We start from the raw sequence: 25,424 nt of genomic DNA, 5'->3' as shown, positions 1-25,424 counted from the left end.
CTAATATGAAATAATTTTTCATTAAATAAAGGAGATAAATGATTATATATATATATTCAATAACTTTATCATTATTTTTAGCATTATCAAAAGTAATTGAAAAAATAGAATTATTAATTTTATATTTCTAAAAAATATTCGTAAATGCACGATAAATTGTAAGACTGTCATGCAAATATTCTAAATTTCTAAATGCAATTATTTTTTTGTATAACTATCAATCAGAATTATTATAATGGGTAGTTACACAAAGAAACCCTATATGTTGATTTTTAGCAGTTCATAAATCAGAAGTTATTGAAATAACACCATTAAAATTACTTAATTCTCCAATAATTTTTATTTTCATTAATTCACAATTTCTCAATATATCTGACCTAAGAATTCTTCTAAATGCTGGTTGAATGCTATTTTGCATTATCTATTCTAAAATTTCATCTTCTGCATAACTAGAAGGTTGATCAGAAGCAATTACAAACTTGGTCATGTAGTCTCACATCTTCATTTAATCGTATGTAAAAGTAGATATTTCTCCCATATGTTCGGAATTGCTTGTACCTCCTACTGAAGTGGCACCTGGACTAATGGATCGCGATCCGGTGAATGCAATTTGTTTTTGTCCTCTGAGCTCACATAGAATTTTTTTACAATAATCAATAACATGTCAGTGAAGATGTCCTGTCTGACTTGTACTTGCACATGTTAAACAAGAACCACAATATTTACATATTGCTCGACGAATTAATTTTCCTTCTATTATTTTCTTTATTCGATCAAAGTGCTCCCACACTATTGACGTTTGTTTTCTTTTTCTCTCCATTGAATAATGCGAGCTAGTACCTATACCACTTTCACCCATTGGTACTCTACCTATTCCACCTTATGCATCATCAATAATATCATCAGCACCAACATAATAATATTCAAATAGATTGAATTTATTTGACATTGGATCTATTTGTAATATTTTGTAATAATAAAATTACAAACACAAAGAATTATTATATTGTGAATATATATATTTTTCGAAAGAGAGTTGATAAGAGAAAATGAGATTAAAAATATAATAAAATAATTAAGATTGAGAGATTTGTAAATGAAAGTGAAAATAAAAAAAATTAAATGAGTTTATATAAAATAAATTAATTAATTAAAATATTTTTAAAAAAATTAAGCAAAAGTTATTTTCAATAGCCGTTGAAGAGGTCAACTTCTACCACAAAGCAGAAGTTGTTCTGGGTTCTACCACAAGGCAGAAGTTGTTTTGGGTTCTACCACAAGGCAAAAGCCATTTTGCTTCTGTGTTGGAGAGACTTGCGGCAGAAGAAAAAAATTACTTTTTCATTTTTATTTGTTACACAGTGTCATGTCGGGTCAGGCTGGGTCAGCCCATGTGCTTAATACTAAAGCCCTAAAGGCCTATGGGTCGATCCGATAAGCTATAGTGTCGGGCTGAGTCTTTTTTTGTTAGACTTTATTTTCGTATTTTGAGTCAGACCTCCATTTGGCCTGACTCAATTGATGTGTTTACTTACATGTATGTCTAATTGACATGTTGAAATATCAAATACTGTTGAGTCCTATCAAGAAAATAGTTTAGAAGTTCCAAATTTTGAAATGCTAAATCTTGGGTGAGTATTAACATAGATTTCATCACTATGTTGTCTAATTTGAATGGGTTGTGGTGGTCTACCATATCATACATATAATATATACAATATTTGGCAAGTTGACTTGCAATGCATGCTTAATATGACTTTATTGTAACATCTTGTTGTTTTTCTTAATAATAATATGTGATTATATAATTTTAAATTAAATATAAAAATAATATTAAATCATATAAAGACATATTAAATTAATATTCAAACGGGCAATATAGTCACTAAACAAACTAAACGAAAAATAAATTTTTATATTTCAATTGAAACTAACTCTCCACCGTATCGGATAAATGGTATGCTTAACAACATATGAGACCTTGTGTGGTTGACGCAGGGAAAATAACAATTTCCTCACTAAGCGTTACTAAAGGTAATTAAGTGAAACCTTAGGGACTAACCTGTCATTTTGACGCAGAGCAGGGGCAAGCCGGTTGTTTTAACAGTTAAAACACGATGCCGTGCCTGGCTTCGTGGGGGTAACTGCCAACCCGGAGAAGGCGTGATTCCATTCCACTCACATATATATATATTAAATCGCCAGTCAAACTGTTAATTTTTAGAAACTTCATTTTTTACAATCAACCCCCCAGAAATTCTCCGTCCCCATCATCTCTCCATTTCCATATCCTCTGCTACTTTTCCTCTCTTTCCGTCTATATATATACCCCCCCTTTTCTTTTCTTTTCCTTTCTTTTCATTTTCCCTCTCTCCCCTTATTCAATCAATACAGTTCAATTCTGTTCAATTCTCATATGTCTGCAATCTGGCGATGCAAGTCCCACCTCAAGCACCACCTCAGACACCTCAAACACCTCTCCTCTTCCCCCCACCTCACTTCCCCTCTTCTTCTTTTTCCCCCAATTCACCATCCTCTCCTTCAACACCGTTTCAAATGGGACACTCCCTCTGGTGGTAGTGGTGGTGACAATTTTACCAATAATCGTAAAATCAGGGCCGAAACTAACTGTCCCAGATGTTCTAAACACATGGATCTCTTGTTTTCTTCGTCCAATCTCTCCCCTCCGGTTCCTACTGCTATTGATGGTGCCACCTTCCAGGGAGTCAACATCTGTCCCAATTGTAAATCTGCTTACTACTTTCGGCCTTATAGGATTGCCCCTCTTCAAGGCAGCTTCGTTGAAATCAACGTCAGTAGTAATGGTTATAATAGTAGTGGCAGAAGGAGGTTGAAGAAGGTTTCGAGTGGTGGTGATGAGAGGACTTATGGAGGAGACCCTCCTCCGCCTTCGAATGGTTTGGCTGTGCATACACCGCCGGGCCCCCCTTTTGCACCTGGGGTTAATGTGGTTCGAGCTGTGGGACCCAATCACGGTGTTGGTGAGGGTGGTGGTGGATGGGGTGGGGCTAATTTGGGGAAGAATTTGCCTACGCCAAAGGAGATTTGCAAAGGTCTTGATAAGTTTGTGATTGGTCAAGAGAGAGCCAAAAAGGTTTACTTTTTTAGTTTTATGAAAATTCTCAAATGCAAACATTCTTATTTATTTAATTAACTTATTCGAAGCACTTCTTCAGGAAAGACTGTTTGGTTTTTGTAAGTCATTAGATTGTTGTAATGTTGATCAAAGCTCGTATTTTGATGGATGGTTTTGTGTTTGTTGGTTCCTGCAGGTGCTTTCGGTGGCTGTTCATAACCACTATAAGAGGATTTATAATGCTTCCTTGCAAAAAGGGTTAGTTTCTGATTACTTATTCCGAAGTGCTTTATTCATTCCGTTGGAATTAGTTCAAATTTGCAAAGTTTAAACTGAAGGTGTGGGATTTCGGTACTAGGTCAGGGGGGGAATCAGGGACCATGGCAGCAATAGATGATGATGATAATGTAGAGTTAGAAAAGAGCAATGTACTTTTAATGGGGCCAACTGGTTCAGGTATGTCTCAGCATTTATGTATGTTGTTTTTTGTGGCATGTGGTTGAGAAATCAGTGGCTAATTTTTCTGTTATAAAATAGGGAAGACTTTACTTGCAAAAACACTAGCTCGTTTTGTCAATGTGCCATTTGTCATTGCTGATGCAACGACCTTAACTCAGGCAAGTCTGTTTTTAGTTGTTCTTGTTATATGAATATAGAATTTATACAGATTTTAGTGCTCAGTTGTTGGAATGGTATTATTTTTGCAGGCTGGTTATGTTGGGGAAGATGTTGAATCAATATTGTATAAACTTCTTATGGTATTATTCATATTCACAGCTTTAGACTTTCCAAGAGACATTTCTTCATTATTTCTTGTCTTTCCTGTCATATTACTGCAATATATATATGTTCTCGTGGGAGTTTGGTCAACATCTTATTGTTTCTGTGACAAAATCATGTTGTGTTGGTTAGTTTGTGTTTTTTTGATCTCTACAAAGGCATTTCTTGTGTAAGTGACAGTAATTGTGTTATGTAAGAAGAAGATTCTTGCAATTTTTCTGTGATAAATGTAGATGTTCCAATGATAGTGCCTTTTACTTGTAAAAAAGGGTAAATATAATCCAAGCCTTGAACTGCTTATATATTGTATATATCCATCTTTACTACATAGAATTTGAAGAGTTGGGTTTGTGATACGAACCTTAGGAGAACCACACCTCAAAAGCTAGTTATTGAGATGGGAGAGCCCAAGGCCATATAAACCCCACACTAGTTGCCCATACTTTCCAATGTGGGATCCAAGTCTCATACCTTGCACTTGAAATTCTAACATACCACCACGCTCCGCAGCCCCGGTGCCCACGCGGGCTGGCTATGCGCTAGCTCCCTGCTAGCCTCGGGCGAACACTGCAATGCCGGTGTCACCACCCGCGTCGCACGATTGCAACTGGGAGACATGGTGATGACTCTGATACCAAATGATACGAACCTTAGGAGAACCACACCTCAAAAGCTAATTATTGAGATGGGAGAGCCCAAGACCATATAAACCCCACACTAGTTGCCCATACTTTTCAATGTGGGATCTAAGTCCCATACCTTGCACTTGGAATCCTAACAGTTTGTCTCTGAAGTTGAACTCCATTAAATAATTGAATTTCAGTTATAGTCTAGCAATAAATGAAGCTTTCTTCAAAATAATTTGTAGAAAAAATAAAAGTTCTATTCTTAAGCCCAAACTCCTCAGTTCTCAACCTATATCACTCCCTTTGACCCAAGTGCAGTAGAAAAATTCTTATGATGGCCCTTGAGATCTGCAAAGATCTGAAAATAAAGAAGTTGTCCATAAAGGTCAACCTTAGTTTCCTTGATGGACCGACTGTTTAATTCTTTTCCTAACCTCCTTTGCATATATATATGCTACCATTGTCATGTATGAAAGAAAACTGCTACCGTGCATGCTATTATCATGTATTGATTCTTATCTATTCTTTCTACTCTCATAACTGTTCCTTTGCATTTTTAAAAACTGCATAGGAGAACTTATATAAGAGTCATACCTTTGTGTCTTCCTTTACAAGTATATGATGCCCTTGTTCCTTCTTGAAGAATTATTATTGTTGGCAAGAAAACAGTTCCTCTAAGTGTTGTGGACATCTTTCTAACCAAAATTTTGTTTTGACCTGTCCCAAGGCTTTCTGCATTGGATATGATGCTGATATAGCTGATTGCCACGCCCAATGTAGTCCCATGTCCATTTGAATTTGGGTTGAAGTTTGTTCAGTTGTTCTTCCTTAAACAAGAATTTACAATATAGATTTTTTTTGTGAAATAAGTGCTTTATTTAGTCAATCAAGTTTGATTTGATAATGCTAATGACCATATTTAAACATTGTGTGTGATTTCTCATTTTTATCTCCTATTTGGCCTCCTAGTTATTGGTGAACTCATTTGCATGTGATTTTCTAATTTGGCATGTAGGCGTCTGAATTCAATGTTCAAGCAGCTCAACAAGGGATTGTTTATATTGATGAAGTTGATAAAATAACTAAGAAGGTCCCTTTCATTTTGCCCGAGTGATTATACTGCCTTGTAGGTTCCTTTTTGACCCCAGGTTTTCCTAAAAATTAAAAGTATTTTTGCAGGCAGAGAGCTTAAATATTAGTAGAGATGTTTCTGGTGAGGGTGTACAACAGGCATTATTGAAGATGCTTGAAGGAACTGTGAGTCAATTACTTTCTGTTCTTCTCACTAGTTTATTTTAGATTTGTCAGTATTCTTTCAGTCAAAATTTCCTGAGCTGACATAAATAGATATAAATTGGTTTTAGAATCTTTAATATTGAATGGAAAGAGGAATCTTCTGCTTTTCCAGATAGTGAATGTTCCAGAGAAGGGGGCAAGAAAGCATCCTCGGGGTGATAACATACAGGTACTCTAGCACCACGTCACCATTTTTTTATTTTATCATTGCAAATATATTTGAATTTTATGCATGCCAGTGCATTATATGTAAGAGACTGTGTTCGATTGATTTTATTTATCAGTGTTACACTATGTTTCATTTATGGAAGCTATCAGTAATTTGTTATTGTCCGGACTTCTCAATTGTTTTAGAGCTTATTTATGTGAATCAGCAATTTCCATATATTGGCCACTACAAATTTAGGTTCAATTTCCAAAGCTGTTAAATTCTTAGCATGTTATTCTTTATTTAGGTATAGAAGTATAAGATGATGAGACTTAGCTCACTATTCTGTATTGTGGAGTAAAAATATTATCAGACATGGTTGCTAGATCGATATAATATTGGGTGCTGGTGTAAAAAGAAAAAACCACTTCTATGACAAACATGCCACTAAAAATTGCATTAAGCAAAAATGGAGTTGGTAAACAAAAGAAAAAGGTTGCAGATGGCCCTTTTTTAGTTGAATTTATGTAGGAGTTTATTTTCTTTCAGTTTTAGGTAATACTCTAGTTATATATATTTTCATCATCTCATTTTGGCTGTTGCTTAGCTAATATAATTTCAAATGTATTGAAAATGCTTTGCAGATAGATACAAAAGACATCCTCTTCATATGTGGTGGAGCATTTATTGATCTTGAGAAAACCATTTCAGAGAGGTTAGTGCTTTCTGACAGCTTTTCCTTGCAGGACTTCCTCCTCTAAATGTTATTTAGATTATTTTTTGAAGTCAACAACTTATCAACTGTATCTGTTATTTACCAGACGGCAAGATTCTTCAATTGGTTTTGGAGCTCCTGTTCGTGCAAACATGAGAGCTGGTGGAGTAATTGATGCTGCAGTGGCATCATCTTTGCTTGAAACGGTGAGAAATATTCTGGAAATCAGAAATTTTAGTTGGATTCTTTTTTAGTTGGTTTCATTATATTTCAAAATAGTAATTTCACTTTTCAACCTGCTCCTCCCTCTTATTTCTCTTGCAAAAATCCCTTCCAAAAGTGGCCTGAAAGTTTCACTTTCTATTTTTAGGTTGAGAGTTCTGATCTCATTTCATATGGCCTTATACCTGAATTTATTGGTCGCTTTCCAATATTAGTTAGTTTGTCAGCTCTAACTGAGGACCAACTTGTTAAGGTAATGCTTCATTTCATTTTGGTTTATCGAGTTCTCCCATGTATTTTCTTACTTGTTTGGGCTATTGATTTGTGATTGTTTTTCTTAATTATGATTCTACTCCTTAGGCTGAGAAAATTTAGTATTGAAAATTATAAGCATGTTTTTCATTTAAAGAGAATTGCAAGTCATATGATTTTGTTGCATTCTGGATTCTGAATGTTGGACCATACTCATCCACAATTATGAGCAGAATCCATATATTCAATTATTGAAGGGGAATATTGGACTCAAGTGCTTCTATAAAAAATGTTGGACTTGAATGCATTCCATGAAATTTTAACTTATATCTTAAAGCATTGTGTTTAATGAACTGAGAGCTTGCTCTTTTCCTTTCAATAAATTCTTGATAAATTTTTAGTCTAAAAATGCTTAATGAATCTTATTATACTAATTCCAATGATTTGATGCCAGGATGTGTATGCATATTTTATACACGGTTTTCCAACAAAAAACCAGAATTCTCAGCTGCAATAATAAGCTTTTTATTTTACCAATGCAAATAAGCAATTGAGAAGGCTTTATTTGGCTTAGGAGTAATTGTCTGGTTTAGTGGTAAAAGTTCTTGGCTGACAAGCTCGAGACCTCTGTTTCTGAGCTTTGAGAGCATCTCTAATGACTCTATTTGGCTATTGTAACAGTTTTAACTTTTAGGTTTGAAGATAGAAATGAAACTCCCAAAACAAACCTGTTATTTCAAATGCTCTGCCTTCACCATTGTTTTATTCAATGTACTCAGATTTACATGGAAGTGAGCAATCCAAACTTGAAACTAGTCTCTGAAGTACTAACTCTGGATAGTGTTGCCTTTAATACCATTTCAGAAGTATCTAACATAACTTACTTGTAGATTCTTTTCCCTTAATTTGACAGGTCCTTATGGAACCAAAAAATGCACTTGGTAAGCAGTACAAGAAGTTGTTTAGCATGAACAATGTGAGTAACTTGACTGTATGTCTTACATCTTTCTCCAGGTATCGTATTTTGTAACATATATTTAGTATTGTGTAACCTTTAATGTAATTTCAGGTGAAGTTACATTTCACTGAGAAAGCACTAAGATTGATTGCCGAAAAAGCCATGGCTAAGAATACCGGTGCCAGGGGTTTGAGAGCCATACTAGAAAGCATTTTAACTGAAGCTATGTATGAGGTGAGGGCATATAGATGTTGCCTATTGGACCAAAATGCGGCCCTAAAGCATTCGATTATAGGTACTGTTGTATGAGAACAATATATGTGGGACTAAATCCTTTTATTTTTTTGCACGTTTCAGATTCCAGATGTAAAGACAGGTAGTGATAGAGTAGATGCTGTTGTGATAGATGAGCAGTCGGTGGGCTCAGTAAGTGCTCCAGGATGTGGTGGCAAAATTCTTCATGGAGAAGGTGCATTAGACCGATATCTTGCTGGGGAAAAGTTGAAAGATTCAGCGGTATGGTTCACATATATCAGTAATACAGCATGTCTCCTGTAATGCAAATTATTATTAATCATGTTATTTATGATAGGGCATTGACCTTAATTAAATAATAATGGGTTGTGGATAAATACAAATTGATATGATCTGAGATTTGGTGGTAATGTGAGACCTTGTCTGGAAGAGAGAATTTTGATAGGAAGTGATTTATGAACTTTTTTTTTTTTTCATTGTATCAGCTATCAGGAAACATTTATACTGAACTTAAAAACTAGTGTATATAACAATTTATGCCAAATCTCAAGGATTAAAAATTTTCCCATCTTGTTATTTTGGAGTTTAATCAGTTTGTGCCAAAGGGATAGAAGTTAGTAATTGATATTTGGTTGTACATGTGTGCAGGAAAGTGCTGAAGCAACTGATAGAGAGTTAGTGGAGGGTGAAGCAGAGGTTTCATCAAGAGCCATGAGCATGTAACATTACAACAACAATTGAATCGTTGCAATATAATTTCTACTGTTATTCCTAACGTTATTTGTAAAAATCAAATTCATAAGTAAGTGGGTGTAATTAATTATTATCCCCTTATAAAACAGCTTAGTTTCTGGTTCATAAATTCATTGGAAGGAGGAAAGGGAAAAAGAAAGATGTAATGTAGCATTCTTATTTCAAGCAGCACATTGTACAAAAATATGTTGCATTCAAAGAAGAAATTCTACTTCTATAGAGATGGTAGTTTTTGTCTTTCCATAATCTTATTCTTGATTGAATAATGTTTCAAATGTTCATTGCATTTCTACTTGTGCTTATTTTCTAGTCTAGACATTTGAAAGTTTTGTCTCAAACTTCATTAGGTCCATTTGGAAGGCATATAATCATAAATGATGTATTGTGAGCATTCATTATTTGAAGAAAGTTCATTAGGGTTTATGCCCGGCAATGGTGTGATTAGTGGAGTTAAAATATTCATTACACCAATAATAATGAAAAATGTGACACCAAATTTCTCAAAAATTGAGAGTCAAGTCACTTGATGAAAACTAATTATTATTAAAGAGTTCAGTAAAAAGCATGATCTATTTTTTGCTTGACTTGATGAGTTGTTGGGCAGCAGCAGGAGTTGGGAGAGCTGGAATGGCCCCTTTCTGAGTAGTGCAAAGTGCTCCACAAGCATTTGAAAATATAAGAGCCTCCTTGAGTTTGGCTTCATCCTATAACACACAAATGAATTAATAAATAAATCATCTTAATTAGATGAAACATATGAGAAAAGGGATAGGTAGAAGAATTAATTACTGCCAAAATATTTGGATCTTTGGCGAGATTAGCAAGAAAAGATCCAACAAAAGAATCACCAGCACCAGTTGTGTCAACAGTTTTGACTGCAAATCCAGGGACCCTTCCTTTGAATTTGCTGGAGAAATACCCAGAACCCTTGTCTCCATATGTCACAACTAGCAACTTGAGCTTATCATGCCACAATGTCATCACCACATCATCCTTATTTGGATCTCCTCCTTTTGTCAAAAACCCCACTTCATCATCACTGACCTTAATAAAATCAGCATAATTCCATATGCTTTTGATCCCATCTCTAGCAGCATCCTCTGATGGCCAAAGAGGCAACCGAACATTGGGATCATAAGACAGCAAACACCCAGCTTCTTTAGCAGCTTTCATGGCTGCCATATGAGCTGATCTGCATGGCTCGGATATCAAGCTTATTGATCCATAATGAAATATTTTGGCCTCTTTGATCATTTTCATGTTTAATTCTGACTCCTTCAACAACATATCTGCACTTGGGTTTCTGTAAAACATGAACTCCCTCTCTCCATCATTTCTCAATGTCACAAAAGCCAATGCTGTTCTTGCGTTCTTATCAAAACACACTCCTTCTGTTTTCACTCCATTCTTATTCAGGATGTCTCTTAGCATGTATCCAAACTCATCTTCACCAACCTGTCACACAAGCACAAATTAATTATTATTACAATTTTTTTGTTGCATTTATTTAATATAAACAACAAACAGGCCGCCGGAACCTTGCCAATGAATGCTGCGTTACCCCCAATCTTGGCAATGGCACAGGCCACATTAGCCGGAGCACCACCGGGGGCTTTGATGAAGCCATTAGATTCAGCTAGGGAGACACCAGCAACATCAGGAACAAAATCAATAAGCATCTCACCGAATGATACTATCAATGGAGCTTGGGAAGCCATCTTGTCTCTCTTTTTTTCTTTTCCTCAAAGAATGAAATAATGACAAACGAACAAAATGATGAATCCTATATATAAAAAATATTATAACAATAAAATCTGAAACTATGTGTTGCTGTTGAATAGCCTTTGTATAAGCAAAGAAGATCCTATTTGAAAGAGTAATAAGAGTTTACCTAGTCTCTAATACATGTACCGTTATCATCAAACTTTTATAAATAATGCATTTCATAAAAAATAAGTAAATTTTGAATAACATTACACTTATAAACTCTTCTTTCTTATTCCACATGTCATCGCGATATGGAATTTATTTGTTATAAAGACCACATTACTAAATGCATCAACTCAAATAGAATCCACCCCTAACTGAGATAAAGCATATTGCCATCCCAAATTGATGATGTGAAGCCACCTGCAACTTTTAAGGACTGGTAGAGTTTCGGATAGAAATACAAGAGAACTTTTCTTTGTTCCTTTTTATCTATGTTGCTTTCTACCGTTAGCTATTTTGAAATTTAACCTGCATCTTACATTGTTTTTCAACATACACATATCCCAGGATGTTACTTGCCCAAAGATATGATATTTCAATAAGACCTCCTACAAAGTCTCTAGCAAGATTCAAATGCGTCTACACTCGCAACTCCTCCAAGCTTCAACTTCAACAACGTACGTTGAAAAATTCCAAAAATGGTTAAGTTTGTTGGACATCATATATAAACAGATAGAAGCATATCATAGATCGTTTTATCATCCAACTCATTCTGAAACTATAGTATCGTGAAAATGAAACACAATGCATTGACTAAAAGGTAGATGCATTCAACTAAAAGATTCAAATGCATCTACACTCCCAACTCCTCCTGAGCTTCAACTTCAACATCATATGTTGAAAAATTCCAAAAAAGGTTAAGTTTGTTGGACATCATAGATAAACAGATAGAAGCATATCATAGATGGTTTTATCATCCAACTCATTCTGAAACTATAGTATCGTGAAAGTGAAACACAATGCATTGACTAAAAGGTAGATGCATTCTACTAAAAGATTCAAATGCATCTACACTCCCAACTCCTCCAAGCTTCAACTTCAACAACGTATGTTGAAAAATTCCAAAAATGTTAAGTTTGTTGGACATCATACATAAACAGATAGAAGCATATCATAGATGGTTTTATCATCCAACTCATTCTGAAACTATAGTATCGTGAAAGTGAAACACAATGCATTGACTAAAAGGTAGATGATGATTTTAGAAAATCTACTAACTGAATTCTCCCCTGTAAGAGATTAGGTACAATTTTATTGCATAAATCCTAATGATTGATAAGTTCAGCAAGGCATATATATATATATTTACATTAGTCTTCCAAGCTGTAGTGCTTGTTCACCGCTTCAACAACATCCCAAGTAATGTTCATCCCTTTGGGAAAAATAACCAAATCGCCAGCCCCAATTTCAAATGATCCTTCATTCCCTTCAACATAAACCTGAACTTTCCCCTCGAGAAAATACATTGTCTCTGTCGCTTTGAATGTCCACGGAAATTTGCTTGGAGGGCATTCCCACCTATTCATGAAATATCAAAGTAATAGCTTCATTAATGTTGATTTTAAAATATGTATACTCATAAATCAGAACATTTTTAGACAAATATATAATAAATACACATGCGTTATCATGGTGCTGGTTAAAGAACATGGATGCAATATCGGTGGTGAGCTAACAAATGAATTTAGGCCAACTTTTGACTACCACATTCACAGAGCAGTGTATATTACAGTTCAGAAAACAAATAATCGCACTGATCTCAGTTCAAATGAGATCACTTTTGAACTAAGATACATGCATTGAAATAATGAATTGACAAGAAGGGCATTCTAACAGACACAAGGCAGAAAAAAAGGAAGTTAAATTGGGAAGAACTTATTCTAAAGCTACCCCTTTCTAAAGAAATAGAAATGGAGTGAATTTGAACAATGAAGAAACTCAAGCCCCCTTCCACTCCTTTTCATATCTCCGTGCTTCCAACATTGCAAAATTTTCAATCTTTCTTAAGGTTCTTTCTAATTAGCGTAACATTAACAACATACCCAAGTCAAGACAGGATTGGATGAAGAGAGGACAGTCACCAGGATTGAACCTCATGTTATTTTGTCCAACACACAGTATATGCTAAAACAATAACCAAATAAAACTTATAAAGCATATGCAGGTTTACCGCCCAAAGTTGCTTAATATCAAGGGATTATACAATTTAATAATTTAAATCTAAAAAGGGTCTCCACATCATACTTTAAAGAATACAACTTCCTTATATTAAGTCCTTGAACATTTTTACTAGCAGCAAATTCATACCTACAATCAACCACATACCTACATCCAATTATATGTGAACTTTCATCCTCCACTAGAAAAGAAAAAAGTCAAACATTTTAACTAGAATGAAAGACTTGTCGAAGTTATAATAAGTTATCATCATCTTGATCTTCCTCTTTTCTTCTAAAGAACCTATCAATTATATCAAATGCCACCCAAATCAGTCAGCTTGCAGCCCGCTCCAACTATAATTAATGTACAAAGCAATAATAAACCTTTACAAGCTATCTGAAAAGTAGGGATCAATATTAAATCTATAATTTTCTGACTGAACATACAAAGTTGAATTTTCAGTGCAAAGGCGAATAATAGAGACAAAATGTGCAGAAAAAATGGCAACTTTAACACTAAATTGCCAACCTAAGTGTGAATACATGATAAAAGTCCCCAACCAAGCTTTTGAAAATGTAGAAAAGAAGCCAATTTCAACTCGTTTACACCAAAAAAAAAAAAAACCTCAGATTTGCCAGATTTTTCATAAAACAACTATTCATTTTCTTAAAAACCCATCAGCCATTTTACCACAAAACCACTCCTATACTCCACTCCTGTTTCCCGCAACACAGATACGCCCTAAACTCTTCTAATCTAAAAATATACAACAATAACAAAAAAGGACAAATTTTTTCTACAGAAAGGGCATAAAAAAGAACAAGTATCGACAACACAATAAGAAGCCACAGTGATAAAGATGCGAACTTTACTCACTTGGGCCAAGAGGACACATCAAGCTCATCAAGCTTAGACTGAGGAGGGTTTTTCTGAATCTTGACTCCGAATATCTCGGTGGTGGTGGTAGTGATAGTGGGAGACATTTCAGGGTTGTGATTTACAAGTGAAAGAGATGGCGGAGACTTGGGAGTGTTGATGATGACAGGAACAAGTAAAGAGAGTAGTAGAAGAAGTATGAAAGATAAGATTAAAGTGTGATTTAATGTAGAAGTTTGCATTCTTTGCCTTTGCTCTGCAAATTGTTCCTGCAAGGCTCCAGCTTCTGAGGAAACGATAAAGGCTTTGATGTATGTGTTGTCTTGTCTTTTCTTCTTCCTCCTAAAAATAATGTAAGCAATATCTTGATATTGGGCCTTCTTCTTTATTGTAAGCCCACACCTCCAACCCTTGTTCCAGAATTAGGTGGATCCGGTTCAAGCTTTAGATCAAATCTACGTATTGATTCAAGCAAGTCGACCTTGATCAACGTCAGATACGAACGAAGCCAAATTTGAATATTTTTTAGTTTAAATTTGATTCAAACTAAAAGTAGTGTCTTTAAAACTGAATCAAAGTGGCCGGTTTTACCTTTTCAATCACAAACCTGTTTGTAATTCAGTCTAATTTTCATGTAATTATTGGGTTATTGAAAAATTTGTCGAAACCAATCAAAATTGGTTATACGAGTAATATAAAAATTTTAATTTATGATAATATTTTGCATACTTGGTTTTCAATGCAAAAGGATTTGTATTATTAAAATTTGGAGTCAATAAATCAAATATAGTTTATGTGAATTATTTGTACTTTAATGTCATGTCATGTCATGTCATGTCATGTATTATATAATCAGTATAAATAAATATATTAAAAGTTCGTACCATCCTTTATATTGATAAATTTAGGAATATTTACCAAATGACATTCATATTAATTAATTGAATAATTGTATATTACTATGAAGTGTTAATTCAATTTTTATAGATTATTTTTTCAATTATAACGACTTATATTGAAATTGATAGGTTAAAGCGGTTAAACCAATGGAACCATAAACTAATAAGATAATCAATTCAATTAACTATTTAGTTTTAAAAACATTAATTGAAACTAATAAAACTTAAATTTGACTAAATTTCTACTTAGTTTTGTCAAGTCAAATTTAAGAGTAGCTCAAGTTTATGTCCTTCGGTTTAAAGTTCGGTTTGAGTTAATGATTTAGATTTATAACTCAAGTATATTGCTTATTGACAAAACAATATCGTTTATCTAATAATATACAAAATGATGTTATTTTAATAATTGTTTGATATGATTCAAATCGAATAATAAATCAAACTCGAATTGAATCAAATCATTGCATAGTTCATGAGCCAAAACTAAACCAAACTTTGTTTAATTTTAATTTAATTTGGTATTAAAAATGAGCCAATCATTCAATATCAAACTCAGTTCATTCGATCTAAATAAATTTTAAATAAGTTAAATCGATTTTTAAAACCAAACTAAGTAAGTTCGAGGTTAATATAAATGAAGAATAAATTCATTAGATGATAGATTACCACACGATATTCCTACAAAATTTTTAGTCACTCCCTAGTTATAGATTATATAACTTTATTTTTTTTATTCTTAAAAGTGAAAGAAATATTGAAAAATTAGAAAGATTGGCATGACTGGAGTTTAGAATCTTCGCAATCAGGCATTTTGGTAGTCACAAATTTAAGTTAGTGGGACAAAATTTTAAACTAATTAATTTTTACAATAAAATTAACTTATTAATGTAACAAATATAGTTATGAGTAAAATAAAATAATTTAATCAAAACTTTCACTTTAAAATTATATACAGATATATCTCTTTTCTAATTAGCCTCGACAATTCTTCATATATAAAAAACGTGGTATAATTGCTTCATTAGGAATTTTTTCAAATAAATTTGCTTTAATATATGTAATCATCCAACAATTTATCTTCTATTTTATTTTGCAGTCGAATTTTTATTATCTTCATTGCAAAAAAATGTTCTTCTAACACTTAACTCATGACCACCTAATATCACTTTTCACATCTATATACTTTTTTAGTCGTTTCTCTTTTAATGGGATCACATGACTCACATTTTATTTTTTATTTAATAATTTTTAGTATTATAAATTATGTACTGGGATCACAAAGTAATTATCAGTTAAAATACAAATTAATAAAATTTTATATATTTGAAATTTTAGTGGGGTCAAGTGACTCCAAGCTTTTTTTCACATTCGATTAAGTCATCAACAAGGTTGTTCCTCACCTTATCTCTTTGGTTCTCTCTTCATCCTCTAATAATCTTTTGAGGAAATATGCAAGTTGAATGAATAGGGCTTGCATATTCAACCAAAATTAATTAGGCTTTTGAAATTATATGCAAGAAAGTGAAGAAGAAAACTTGGCAAAAACAAGATGCAACTAACAAGGATGCACTAATTAGCACCATACAAGCATATATGAAGGTGGAGAGATTTTTACCTACTCCAAGTTTGAGATTTTGGTGTAGAATGATGGAGGATAACTCCACACTTGTCAAGCCTCCAAAGAAGTCCACAAACCAAGCAAAAAAGCTCTTGGCTGAAACCAAAGAAAAGAAGGAGAAAAATGCATTCTATTAAGATAAAGAGTTTTAGTGCAAATGAACTTGTTTAAGGCTAAAATAAACTAAACTCATGTTTACATAAGGTGACTTTAGTTAACAATTAACTAATTTTTGTAACCCTTCTAAATTCTCAATTTAAACAATATTCATGCATGTATATCATACATATACATTAGAAACCATAGATTTATCTCATAAATACCTTAACTCTTAAAATGGTATTTTACACACATAAAAATTTTTATACGATGTAATCTTTATTACCCTTCAAAAAGTGCTAGCCAACCTCAAATCATTAATCCTCACTCTTCTATATGTTTGGTTTATTGGTCTGTCCCTTTAGGTTCACCATGACTTAGCCATAAGCTATTTTTCAGATTTTCAGACAATCCAAAAAACATATTCAGAGACTCAATGACTATAGTAAACATCTAGTATTGTGTTATAACCCCTAAACCACGATGAAGAAATACTGAATCGAACATAATTTTCCAATTGTACATATTGTGTAAGTAAGATCTTTCTGTTACCTAATCTTGATCGAGTTCAAATTCATGACATGTGAAAGCCCTAATCTTGATACTTTATGAATCATCCATCAATATATTTAGAATGTGTCATCACAAACAACCTTCGTATAACTTATATTATACTTTAGCCAAAGATTTTGATTTCCAATATCTACTAACATTCAATCAAGTTATCTAAATTGGATTATTCCTAAGTCAGTAAATACTCTAAATCCAATAACTCTGATGGATCCCATATTGATCATTGTTACCTCTATAGTTACAAATAACGTATGACCAACATGATCTTTTGTACAAAACATGATTAGTCTCGTATTTATAGGTCATATGAACCACACACATTCATATCAAATCTGACCATGATATCTCAGGTCAAAGAATTACTTCGTATACAAGTATAATTGCATGATAAGTCATTGACTACATTATAATGACCATGTGACTTATCATTATTGTTGGATCCCTAGGTGTTTTAATTAAGCTAAAAACACAAGTTTGAATGGCTAACATTGTCTAAAAAATATGTTAAAAACATTACCAAATGGACATAATTTGACAAATGAAGAAATAGGATACATATACCCAAGTTCCATACTAACACACCTATGTATCAAGCCAAACACAAGGAAAACGTGCTTGTGTAGCCTTCATATGTAATTTTGGGCAAAGTCAATAGAAGTCAATGCAATATATGTTTGTGTGTCTTTAACACACATGTAACATCTCTTCCTAGAAATACTACCCACTAAAGAAGAAATGTTACTAATTAATATCCGGAGTGTCTATTTTTTTTTATCTTTTAAAATACTTTAACATGAACGTATCACTAAAAGTGTTTAAAAATTATTTTAAGAAAACTGAAAATCTGGAAGGGAACAAAAGATGTATATACTTATGTGAAAACTCATCTGAAAGCATCTGAATACGTGGAGTAATCATATACAACTGTACCATCATCTCAAAAAGGTCAAAAGTCGATAAGAACATGCCACTGTATGCATGTAATATAAACTAGAGATAGTCAACTCTAGCCGGATCTACCTATACTGACCTGACCCTACCTCGCAGCAACCTCGACACTTGTACCTACAATCATGAAAGAAAAGGAAGTGAGTGATAAGAACACTCAGTAAGGGGAAAAAATTAAGTAAACTATTTCCATTCTTGTTCTAACTCACTCTCGGGACTCAACCTCACTCATAACCCCCATAAGAAATCGAGGGGATAATCTAGTTCATGCTTTACTATTTGGGTTATATTTTATCCCATCTGATATCTATTTAATACTTTCTGGAAGCTGACTATAGGGATTTGGTACTTCTCTAAGCTCGAGCTCTCTTTCTTTCTCTCATTACACCATTTCTGAATCTGAATTAAGCTCTACTATGAGCATGCTCTACTACGAGTGGACCCTACTATGGGTCTATGTCCTACTACAGACGTGCCCTACTGTGGGCTGTGTAGTGTAAAGTGCCCCCTCATAGTTCATATCATGCATGTGGGCCTTATATCTTACTAATTTTGCTTCCATCTAAATCTATTCATAACTCACCCGACCATACTCTTGGGAAGACTCCTGAATCTTGAGCCCCAAATTTCTTTTCTTGCTTTTCTTTCTTTTCTTCTTCTTTTCTTTTTCTCTCATTTCTTTCCTTTCCTTTCTTTTCCTTTCCAAAACTGTGAAATATTGTTCACAACCCTGTTTATTTGACAGGGCAGCCTTCTTTTTCATACAATTTCACAGTCCAAATGGTTTCTAATTCATACAAGCTATATATCGTTGAAACGAGGATTTAAAGAGCTTTCCAACAAGCTATAATAACACTCATAATTCATTATATAAGATAGTAAAAACGTGAGATGAAATCAATGGCAAAAACAGCCTCCTCTGTTTATTTGGTAAAGCAGTCCTTGTGGTTCATACAATATTTAACAGTCCAAATGATCCTCAATTCATACAAGCTATATATCACTGAAAAGAGAATTCAAAGAGCTTTCTAAAACGATATAATAGAACTCATAACTCATTAGATAAGACAGTCAAAACGTGGGATGAAATCAGTGGCAAAGACTATCTTTACTGTTTATTTGGTAAAACAGTCCTTTTGGTTCATACAATATTTAACAGTCCAAATGATCTTTAATTCATACAAAATATATATCATTGGAAAGAGAATTCAAAGAGCTTTCCAACAAGCTATAATAGCACCCATGATTCATAAGATAAAGCAGCCAAAACATGGGACGAACTCAGTGGCAAAACTGTAAATATTATCTAACTCTCTGCCATCAACAAAATCACACACATAAACACCCCAAATGGCAAAACAACATTTATCAACTTCAAAATAATCATTTATAACATAGGTCCAAGGAACCAAAAGGCTAAAACATGTAATATATTAAGGATGATACCCCTTACCTTATTTCAAGCCAATTTTTTGCAAGTTGGCTTCCTTTTCCTTGTCTTGCTTCCTTTATCACCAAAATCACCTTAAATCAACACCAAAACATACTAACATATTCATATAACATGCATCCAATACATATATAAGCATAGGTAAAGGAAAAAGGAAGAGATCTTTTGGTTACCAAGGCTTCCAAAGTGCTTCCTTTTCTTTTCTTTCCTTACTTGTCTTCCAAAACTCCTTCAAATCCTTCCTTTTTCTTCAAAAAGCAAAGAAAAAGCATGAAGAAGGCTACCTTTTCTGGAAGGGATGGGAAAATGATGGAAAAAATGTAAAGGTTGCCTTTTTGGACTTTTCTCTCCATATATATATATATATATATATATATATATATATATATAAACACACCCATACATATATATATTTAAAATGAGAAATATCTCAAAACAGGGTCAAAAGACATAATTGCCCCTGGAACATACTTGAGGGTATTACAATACGCCTGTGTATCTACTGGTTCACGCACATAAGGAAAAATTGTCATTCAATCACATTGTGCTTCATGAAGAAATCAAAGAGAAAATGATGCATGCCCGTGCATAGGCAAAAATTCAAGCATTCCAATTCTCGTTGCTTTCCCGTTCATGCCTTTAGAATTTTGGAAAAATATCACATATGAGGAACAACAGTGCTTTATCATGGAGCGTCCATGTCTACATTTCTTTTAGAAGAAAATCTGACCATTGGGAGCTTTGATCGAGGTTTGATCAAGTGTGGAAAATAAAAAATTTAAACGAAACACACCTGTGTGTAATGGTGTAACAGCCCTTCTAGAATTACTACCCCATAGAGGAAAGACATCACTAAATTATCTATTTTAAGCATGCATTTAATTTAAAACAAGTCGTAAATTCATGAAATAGCTTAATAAAACCTTATTTATTAAAACTTGTAAAGTTTTTGAAATACCCTTTTCAAAGTAAACCAAAGGCCAAAGGACTTATTCCTAACCAAAGTATTCTTTTATCTCAAATTCCCACTCTTTAACTTTGAAAATCCCAAATACTCACTGATAAGTGGTTAAAATTAAAGGTTTCAGGTGCAAAATCATCATTTCATCTATAATATTAAAAATAAACCAAAATTTAATCTTCTTTCCCTTCCTTAAACCTTAAAAACTAAAAATTTCCTTTTAACCCAAGTTTTAAAAAATGACATTTCCCCTCTAGGGTTTAGTTTTTGGATTTTTGACATCAAATATGACATTATTGCCAGTGACAAAGATCTCCTGATACCTTCTCTACCTTCGATGGCTAAACTTTTGTCGTTTAAAAGCTTGGACGATGTCGATTGACATAAAAAATAACTTCCAATTTCATCGGGAAGACGAAGTTGTTCATCTTCATCAGGGAAGACAAAGATGAGATCAGACAAAAATAAGAGATCTCGTCTTTGTCAGGAAAGAAGACAAAGACAAGATCTCTCATCTTTATCAGAGAGACGATGTTTCGTCTTCCTCAATGAAACATCATCTCCTATTAGATTTAAGACTACTAACCAAAAGGGGATAGGGTGAGGAAGTGACCATTGGAGGAAGAGAAAGGAGATGCTACCAAAGATGATGTCGGAGTTTGAAAACTAAACCCTATGAAGAAAATATTATTTTTTAAAACTTGGCCTATAGGGGAAATTGTTAATTTTTAGGGTTTAGGAGAGAAAAAGAAATAAAATTTTAAGGGTTTAGGGTTTTGTTAACTTTAACCACTCATGGGTAGGTAGATAAGATTTTTAAAGTTAAAAGGTGAGAATTAAGATAGAAGGATACTTTGGTTGGGAAATAGTCCTTTGGCTTAAACCAAAACCAAAAACATTCAAAAGATGTTTAATCTCATAAATACAAACTTGAAACCATAGCATGTATAGTCAAAGACGACTATAAAAATCATCATGAAATAAAATTAAGAAAATTGAAATGATTGGAATACCCTTGTAGCCTTATACTCACTAACCATCATTCATCTCATAGTTGTCATAATCACCTGTATCTACACATATGAAAGTAGGGGGATAAGTGAAAAAACATTGAGTAAGTAGAAGACTTTATTGATAACTTTTACTAAAATCTCTAAAATGCCCTTGATCTTAACCCTTACTAATTCTATCATCTGAAGTGAGCATTAAACTCCCTTATGGATGATGTAGGTCTTATATACTATTTTAGTGCTCATATTATACTCTAAGGAATGCCTAGGCTATATATCATAACTGTCAAGTTAAATTATATCATGTTAGATCACTAAGGAACCACTTCCCTAGATTTTTATCTGGTCTGACCATACTAAATTTGGTTGAAGCATCTGAATCTAGAAGTTGTAATTGTAACAGTATACTAAGCTAATCGATTTAGATCGAATACAAAGATTTGACACTTTGGCCATGTGAGCTATATCTTTGTTTCACCATACCAAATTATATCTCAACTGAGCTCTATTGCAAGCAAGTACCCTATTACGAGTTTGATGTCGTATTGTAGATGTGGCCTATTATAAGCAGTGTAGGAAATACGTACTCACAATGCCTCTTCGTGATGATCCTATAATGTTTACATGTATACATCTTAAGCTTTTACTTAGCTCATTCTTACTTTCACCTAATAGTATATCTTATGCCACACTATAACTTAACCCTTAGGCATGTAGAATACTATGCGAACCTAGGATCTTTGTACTATTACTTGGGACGACCCTTAAATTTCTAACCTAGTTCTCTTACTCTCTTCTTCTTTTTATCTTAAATACACAGGCATGTGGCTCTTATCATAAGAGAGTATGTCCCTTCTTCTTTATGCATGACCATTTTATAGGGTTTTAGGGCATTGATAACCGATAATGTAGCAAAATTAAAATTTTAGAAAATCATACAATCTTAAAACCCTAATTAGGATACATGTTTTAAAACATATTTAACATGAACATATAAAACATTCATAAGGTGTTTTAGAGTTTTTACCTACATTGATGACCTCTTCAAATTTTCACATGGCAAAGAAATGAATGCTATCCAACCTTCATGAGGTAGTACTTTGGTATCCACATAGAGCACGAACATATGAGGCTCTATAGGAAAAAGGCTACAAGGGCTCCTATGCTAGACAATAACATGTTCATATGAAAAGAGAAATTTCAGAAAACCCATTGACTAGGGTTTTTTGAATCTATATATGTATTATGTGTTTTTTTGCTAATTGACTCATACTTATTATTTATATTTTTGTGTAGGTGTCTAAGAGCAATAAAAGTTTAATTCATACAGGACACTATCAATACACGTGCATGAGTGGTACACTTATGTGCTACCTGACACACTTTAAACCATGCACAAGTAGACACTAAAGTGCACCACTTGATATGAATCATGCTTTGCACAGTTGGACATTTTATTGTCTAGCCATGCCAAGCTACCATTTTGCATGATGCCTGTAACATCCCTCCCTAGAAGTGCTACCTACCGAAGGAGAAATGTTACGAATTAATATCCAGAGTGTTTATTTTCTTTTCTTTTAAAATATTTTAAATAGAACACATCACTAAAAGTGTTTAGAAATTATTCTAAGAAAACTAAAAATTTGGAAGCAAACAAAAGATGTATATACTCATGTGAAAACTCATTTGAAAGCATATAAAAATAGGGAGTAATTATATACAACTGTACAATCGTCTCAAAAAGTCAAAGGTCAACAAGAACATGTGACTGTATGCATGTAATATAAACCAGAGATAACCTACTCCAGTCGAATCTATCTTTGCTGACCTGACCCTGCCTCGCAGCTACCTCGATCACCAATACCTACAATCATGAAAGAAAAGGAAGTGAGAGATAAGAACACTCAGTAAAGGGAAAGAATTAAGTAGACTATCTCCTTTCCTATTTTAACTCACTCTCAGGACTCAATCTCACATCATAACCTCTATAATCAAGCGAGGAGATAATCTAGTTCATTCTTTACTATTTGGGGTCATACTTTATCCTATATGGTATCTATTTGATACTTTCTGGAAGCTAACTATAGGGATTTGGCACTTTTCTAAGCTCGAACTTTCTTTCTTTCTTTCTCTCATTACACCATTTCTGAATCTGAATTGAGCTCTATTGCGAGCATGCTCTACTGTAAGTGGACCCTACTGGGGGTTTATGTCCTACTACGGACGTGTCCTACTGCAAACGTGCCCTACTGCAGGCAGTGTAGTGTAAAGTGCCCCCTCATAGTTCATAGCATGCATGTGTGTCTTATATCTTACTAATCTTGCTTCCATCTAAATCTATTCATACCTCACCAGAACATACTCTTAGGACGACCCTTGAATTTTAAGCCCCAAATTCCTTTCTTGTTTTTCTTTCTTTTCTTTTTCTTTTCTTTTTCTCTCATTTCTTTCCTTTCCTTTCCTTTATTTTCTTTCTTTTCCTTTCCAAAATTGTGAAATATTGTTCACAACCTTTTTCATTTGACAAGGTAGCCTTATTTTTCATACAATTTCATAGTCCAAAAGGTTTCTAATTCATACAAGCTATATATCGTTGGAAAGAGGATTCAAAGAGCTTTCTAACAAGCTATAATAGAACTCATGATTCATCAGATAAGGCAGCCATAACATAGGATGAAGTCAGTGGCAAAATTATAAATATTATCCAACTCTATGCCATCAACAAAATCACACACATAGACACCCCGAATGGCAAAACAACATTTCTCAACTTAAAAATCATCATTTATAACATAGATCCAAGGAACCAAAAGCCTAAAACATGCAACACATCAAGGATGATACTTCTTACCTTATTTTAAGCTAATCTTTACAAGTTGGCTTCCTCTTCCTTGTCTTATTTCCTTTATCACCAAAATCACTTTAAATCAACACAAAAACATACTAACATATTCATATAACATGCATTTAATATATATAAACATAGGAAGAGGGAAAAAGAAATAGATCTTTTGGTTACCAAGCTCCAAAAGTGTTTCTTCTTCTTTTCTTTCCTTACTCTTCTTTCAAACTCTTCAAATCATCCACTTTCCTTCTAAAAAATGAAGAAAACAAGCATGAAAGGGCTGGCTACTGGAGTTTTACAGGAGAAGATGATAGAAAACACTTGAAGCTTCCTTTTATTGTTTTTTTTGTCTTTTCTTTTTTTTATTTACATCTTTATCTCTTTCTCTTTATCTCTTTTTCTTTTTCTTTTTCTTTTTCTTTTTCTTTTTCTTTTTCTTTTTCTTTTTGTATTTATATATATAAAAATACACATATACATGTGAAAAAATATATATACTTAAAATGGGAAATATCTCAAAATAGGGTCAAAAGATATAATTACCCCTAGAACATACCTGAGAGTATTACAACTTTTCCCCCCTCACAAGAATTCTGTCCTCGGAATTCATAAAAACAACTCTGGATACTTCTCCTTCATGGTTTGCTCCATTTCCCAAGTGGCCTCTTCTACCTTCTGGTTTTTCTATAGGACCTTTACTAGAGGAATTTGTCGGTTCCTTAGTTGTTTAATTCTTCTGTCAAGTATCTGAATCGGTTTTTCTTCATAACTAAGGTTTTCTGATAACTTAATATCATTTGTATTCACGACCTGGGAATGATCACTAAGCCATTTCCTCAATGATGAGACATGAAATACATCATGAATCTGATCCATATTCACTGGTAAGGCTAATCTGTAAGTTACTTTACTAACTCTCTCACTTATCTCATATGGACCAATAAATCTAGGAGCTAGCTTTCCTTTCTTTCCGAATCTCTTCAAATGCTTGAATGAAACAACCTTTACAAATACAAATTCACCTACATTGAACTCCAAGTCTCGACATTGATGATCTGTATAGCTTTTCTGTCGATCCTAGGCCTGTTTTATTCTCTATCTGATCAGCTGGAC

At 33.5% G+C, this 25,424-nt stretch overlaps 3 protein-coding genes and 1 long non-coding RNA gene across 5 annotated transcripts; 1 reads left to right on the top strand and 3 right to left on the bottom strand.

Annotated features, from left to right (window-relative positions):
• The first annotated feature begins 2,237 nt into the window (after window positions 1–2,237).
• On the top strand, window positions 2,238–9,348 carry LOC123229919 (CLP protease regulatory subunit CLPX3, mitochondrial). The gene is made up of 15 exons (XM_044655960.1): window positions 2,238–3,115; window positions 3,294–3,355; window positions 3,456–3,553; window positions 3,635–3,714; window positions 3,805–3,855; window positions 5,519–5,593; window positions 5,683–5,760; window positions 5,912–5,968; window positions 6,592–6,662; window positions 6,769–6,868; window positions 7,033–7,137; window positions 8,050–8,112; window positions 8,206–8,328; window positions 8,452–8,610; window positions 8,998–9,348. Exons 1-15 carry the CDS (start codon window positions 2,417–2,419, stop codon window positions 9,070–9,072), a joined length of 1,896 nt encoding a protein of 631 aa, XP_044511895.1. The 5' UTR covers window positions 2,238–2,416; the 3' UTR covers window positions 9,073–9,348.
• Window positions 9,349–9,535: 187 nt separating this feature from the next.
• Window positions 9,536–11,858, bottom strand: LOC123228696 (probable fructokinase-5). Its single transcript, XM_044654169.1, has 3 exons — window positions 10,641–11,858; window positions 9,892–10,557; window positions 9,536–9,806 (listed from the first exon to the last, which is right to left on the bottom strand). The coding sequence occupies exons 1-3, from the start codon at window positions 10,818–10,820 to the stop codon at window positions 9,672–9,674; spliced, it is 981 nt and encodes a 326-aa protein (XP_044510104.1). The 5' UTR covers window positions 10,821–11,858; the 3' UTR covers window positions 9,536–9,671.
• Window positions 11,859–11,965: 107 nt separating this feature from the next.
• On the bottom strand, window positions 11,966–14,330 carry LOC123228697. Its single transcript, XM_044654170.1, has 2 exons — window positions 13,909–14,330; window positions 11,966–12,390 (listed from the first exon to the last, which is right to left on the bottom strand). Exons 1-2 carry the CDS (start codon window positions 14,148–14,150, stop codon window positions 12,183–12,185), a joined length of 450 nt encoding a protein of 149 aa, XP_044510105.1. The 5' UTR covers window positions 14,151–14,330; the 3' UTR covers window positions 11,966–12,182.
• A 1,713-nt stretch (window positions 14,331–16,043) lies between these two features.
• Window positions 16,044–18,086, bottom strand: LOC123228698. 2 transcript variants are annotated; one of them, XR_006504748.1, is made up of 3 exons: window positions 18,028–18,086; window positions 16,423–16,521; window positions 16,044–16,277 (listed from the first exon to the last, which is right to left on the bottom strand). It is a non-coding gene; the product is annotated as an uncharacterized LOC123228698 (long non-coding RNA). The 2 variants fall into 2 exon arrangements; XR_006504749.1 differs by lacking the exon at window positions 18,028–18,086 and adding an exon at window positions 17,969–18,025.
• Between the last annotated feature and the right edge of the window lie 7,338 nt (window positions 18,087–25,424).

The sequence above is a fragment of the Mangifera indica genome, chromosome 11 (genome assembly GCF_011075055.1).
Source record: "Mangifera indica cultivar Alphonso chromosome 11, CATAS_Mindica_2.1, whole genome shotgun sequence".
NCBI classification, from domain to species: Eukaryota; Viridiplantae; Streptophyta; class Magnoliopsida; order Sapindales; family Anacardiaceae; genus Mangifera; species Mangifera indica.
Note: the sequence above shows the minus strand (reverse complement) of the source record. Positions and strands in the feature narration are given on the sequence as shown.

Bases quoted from the DNA above. Each gene is read 5' to 3' on its own strand.
- LOC123229919 (XM_044655960.1), top strand. From the start codon at position 2,417: ATGTCTGCAATCTGGCGATGCAAGTCCCACCTCAAGCACCACCTCAGA. The intron at 6,869-7,032 runs GTGAGAAATATT...TTCTATTTTTAG, and splicing joins CATCATCTTTGCTTGAAACG to GTTGAGAGTTCTGATCTCAT. The intron at 7,138-8,049 runs GTAATGCTTCAT...TTAATTTGACAG, and splicing joins CTGAGGACCAACTTGTTAAG to GTCCTTATGGAACCAAAAAA.
- LOC123228696 (XM_044654169.1), bottom strand. From the start codon at position 10,820: ATGGCTTCCCAAGCTCCATTGATAGTATCATTCGGTGAGATGCTTATT. The intron at 10,558-10,640 runs GTTCCGGCGGCC...CTTGTGTGACAG, and splicing joins ACGCAGCATTCATTGGCAAG to GTTGGTGAAGATGAGTTTGG. The intron at 9,807-9,891 runs GTAATTAATTCT...TGTGTGTTATAG, and splicing joins AAGATCCAAATATTTTGGCA to GATGAAGCCAAACTCAAGGA.
- LOC123228697 (XM_044654170.1), bottom strand. From the start codon at position 14,150: ATGCAAACTTCTACATTAAATCACACTTTAATCTTATCTTTCATACTT. The intron at 12,391-13,908 runs GTGAGTAAAGTT...TTTCATGAATAG, and splicing joins GATGTGTCCTCTTGGCCCAA to GTGGGAATGCCCTCCAAGCA.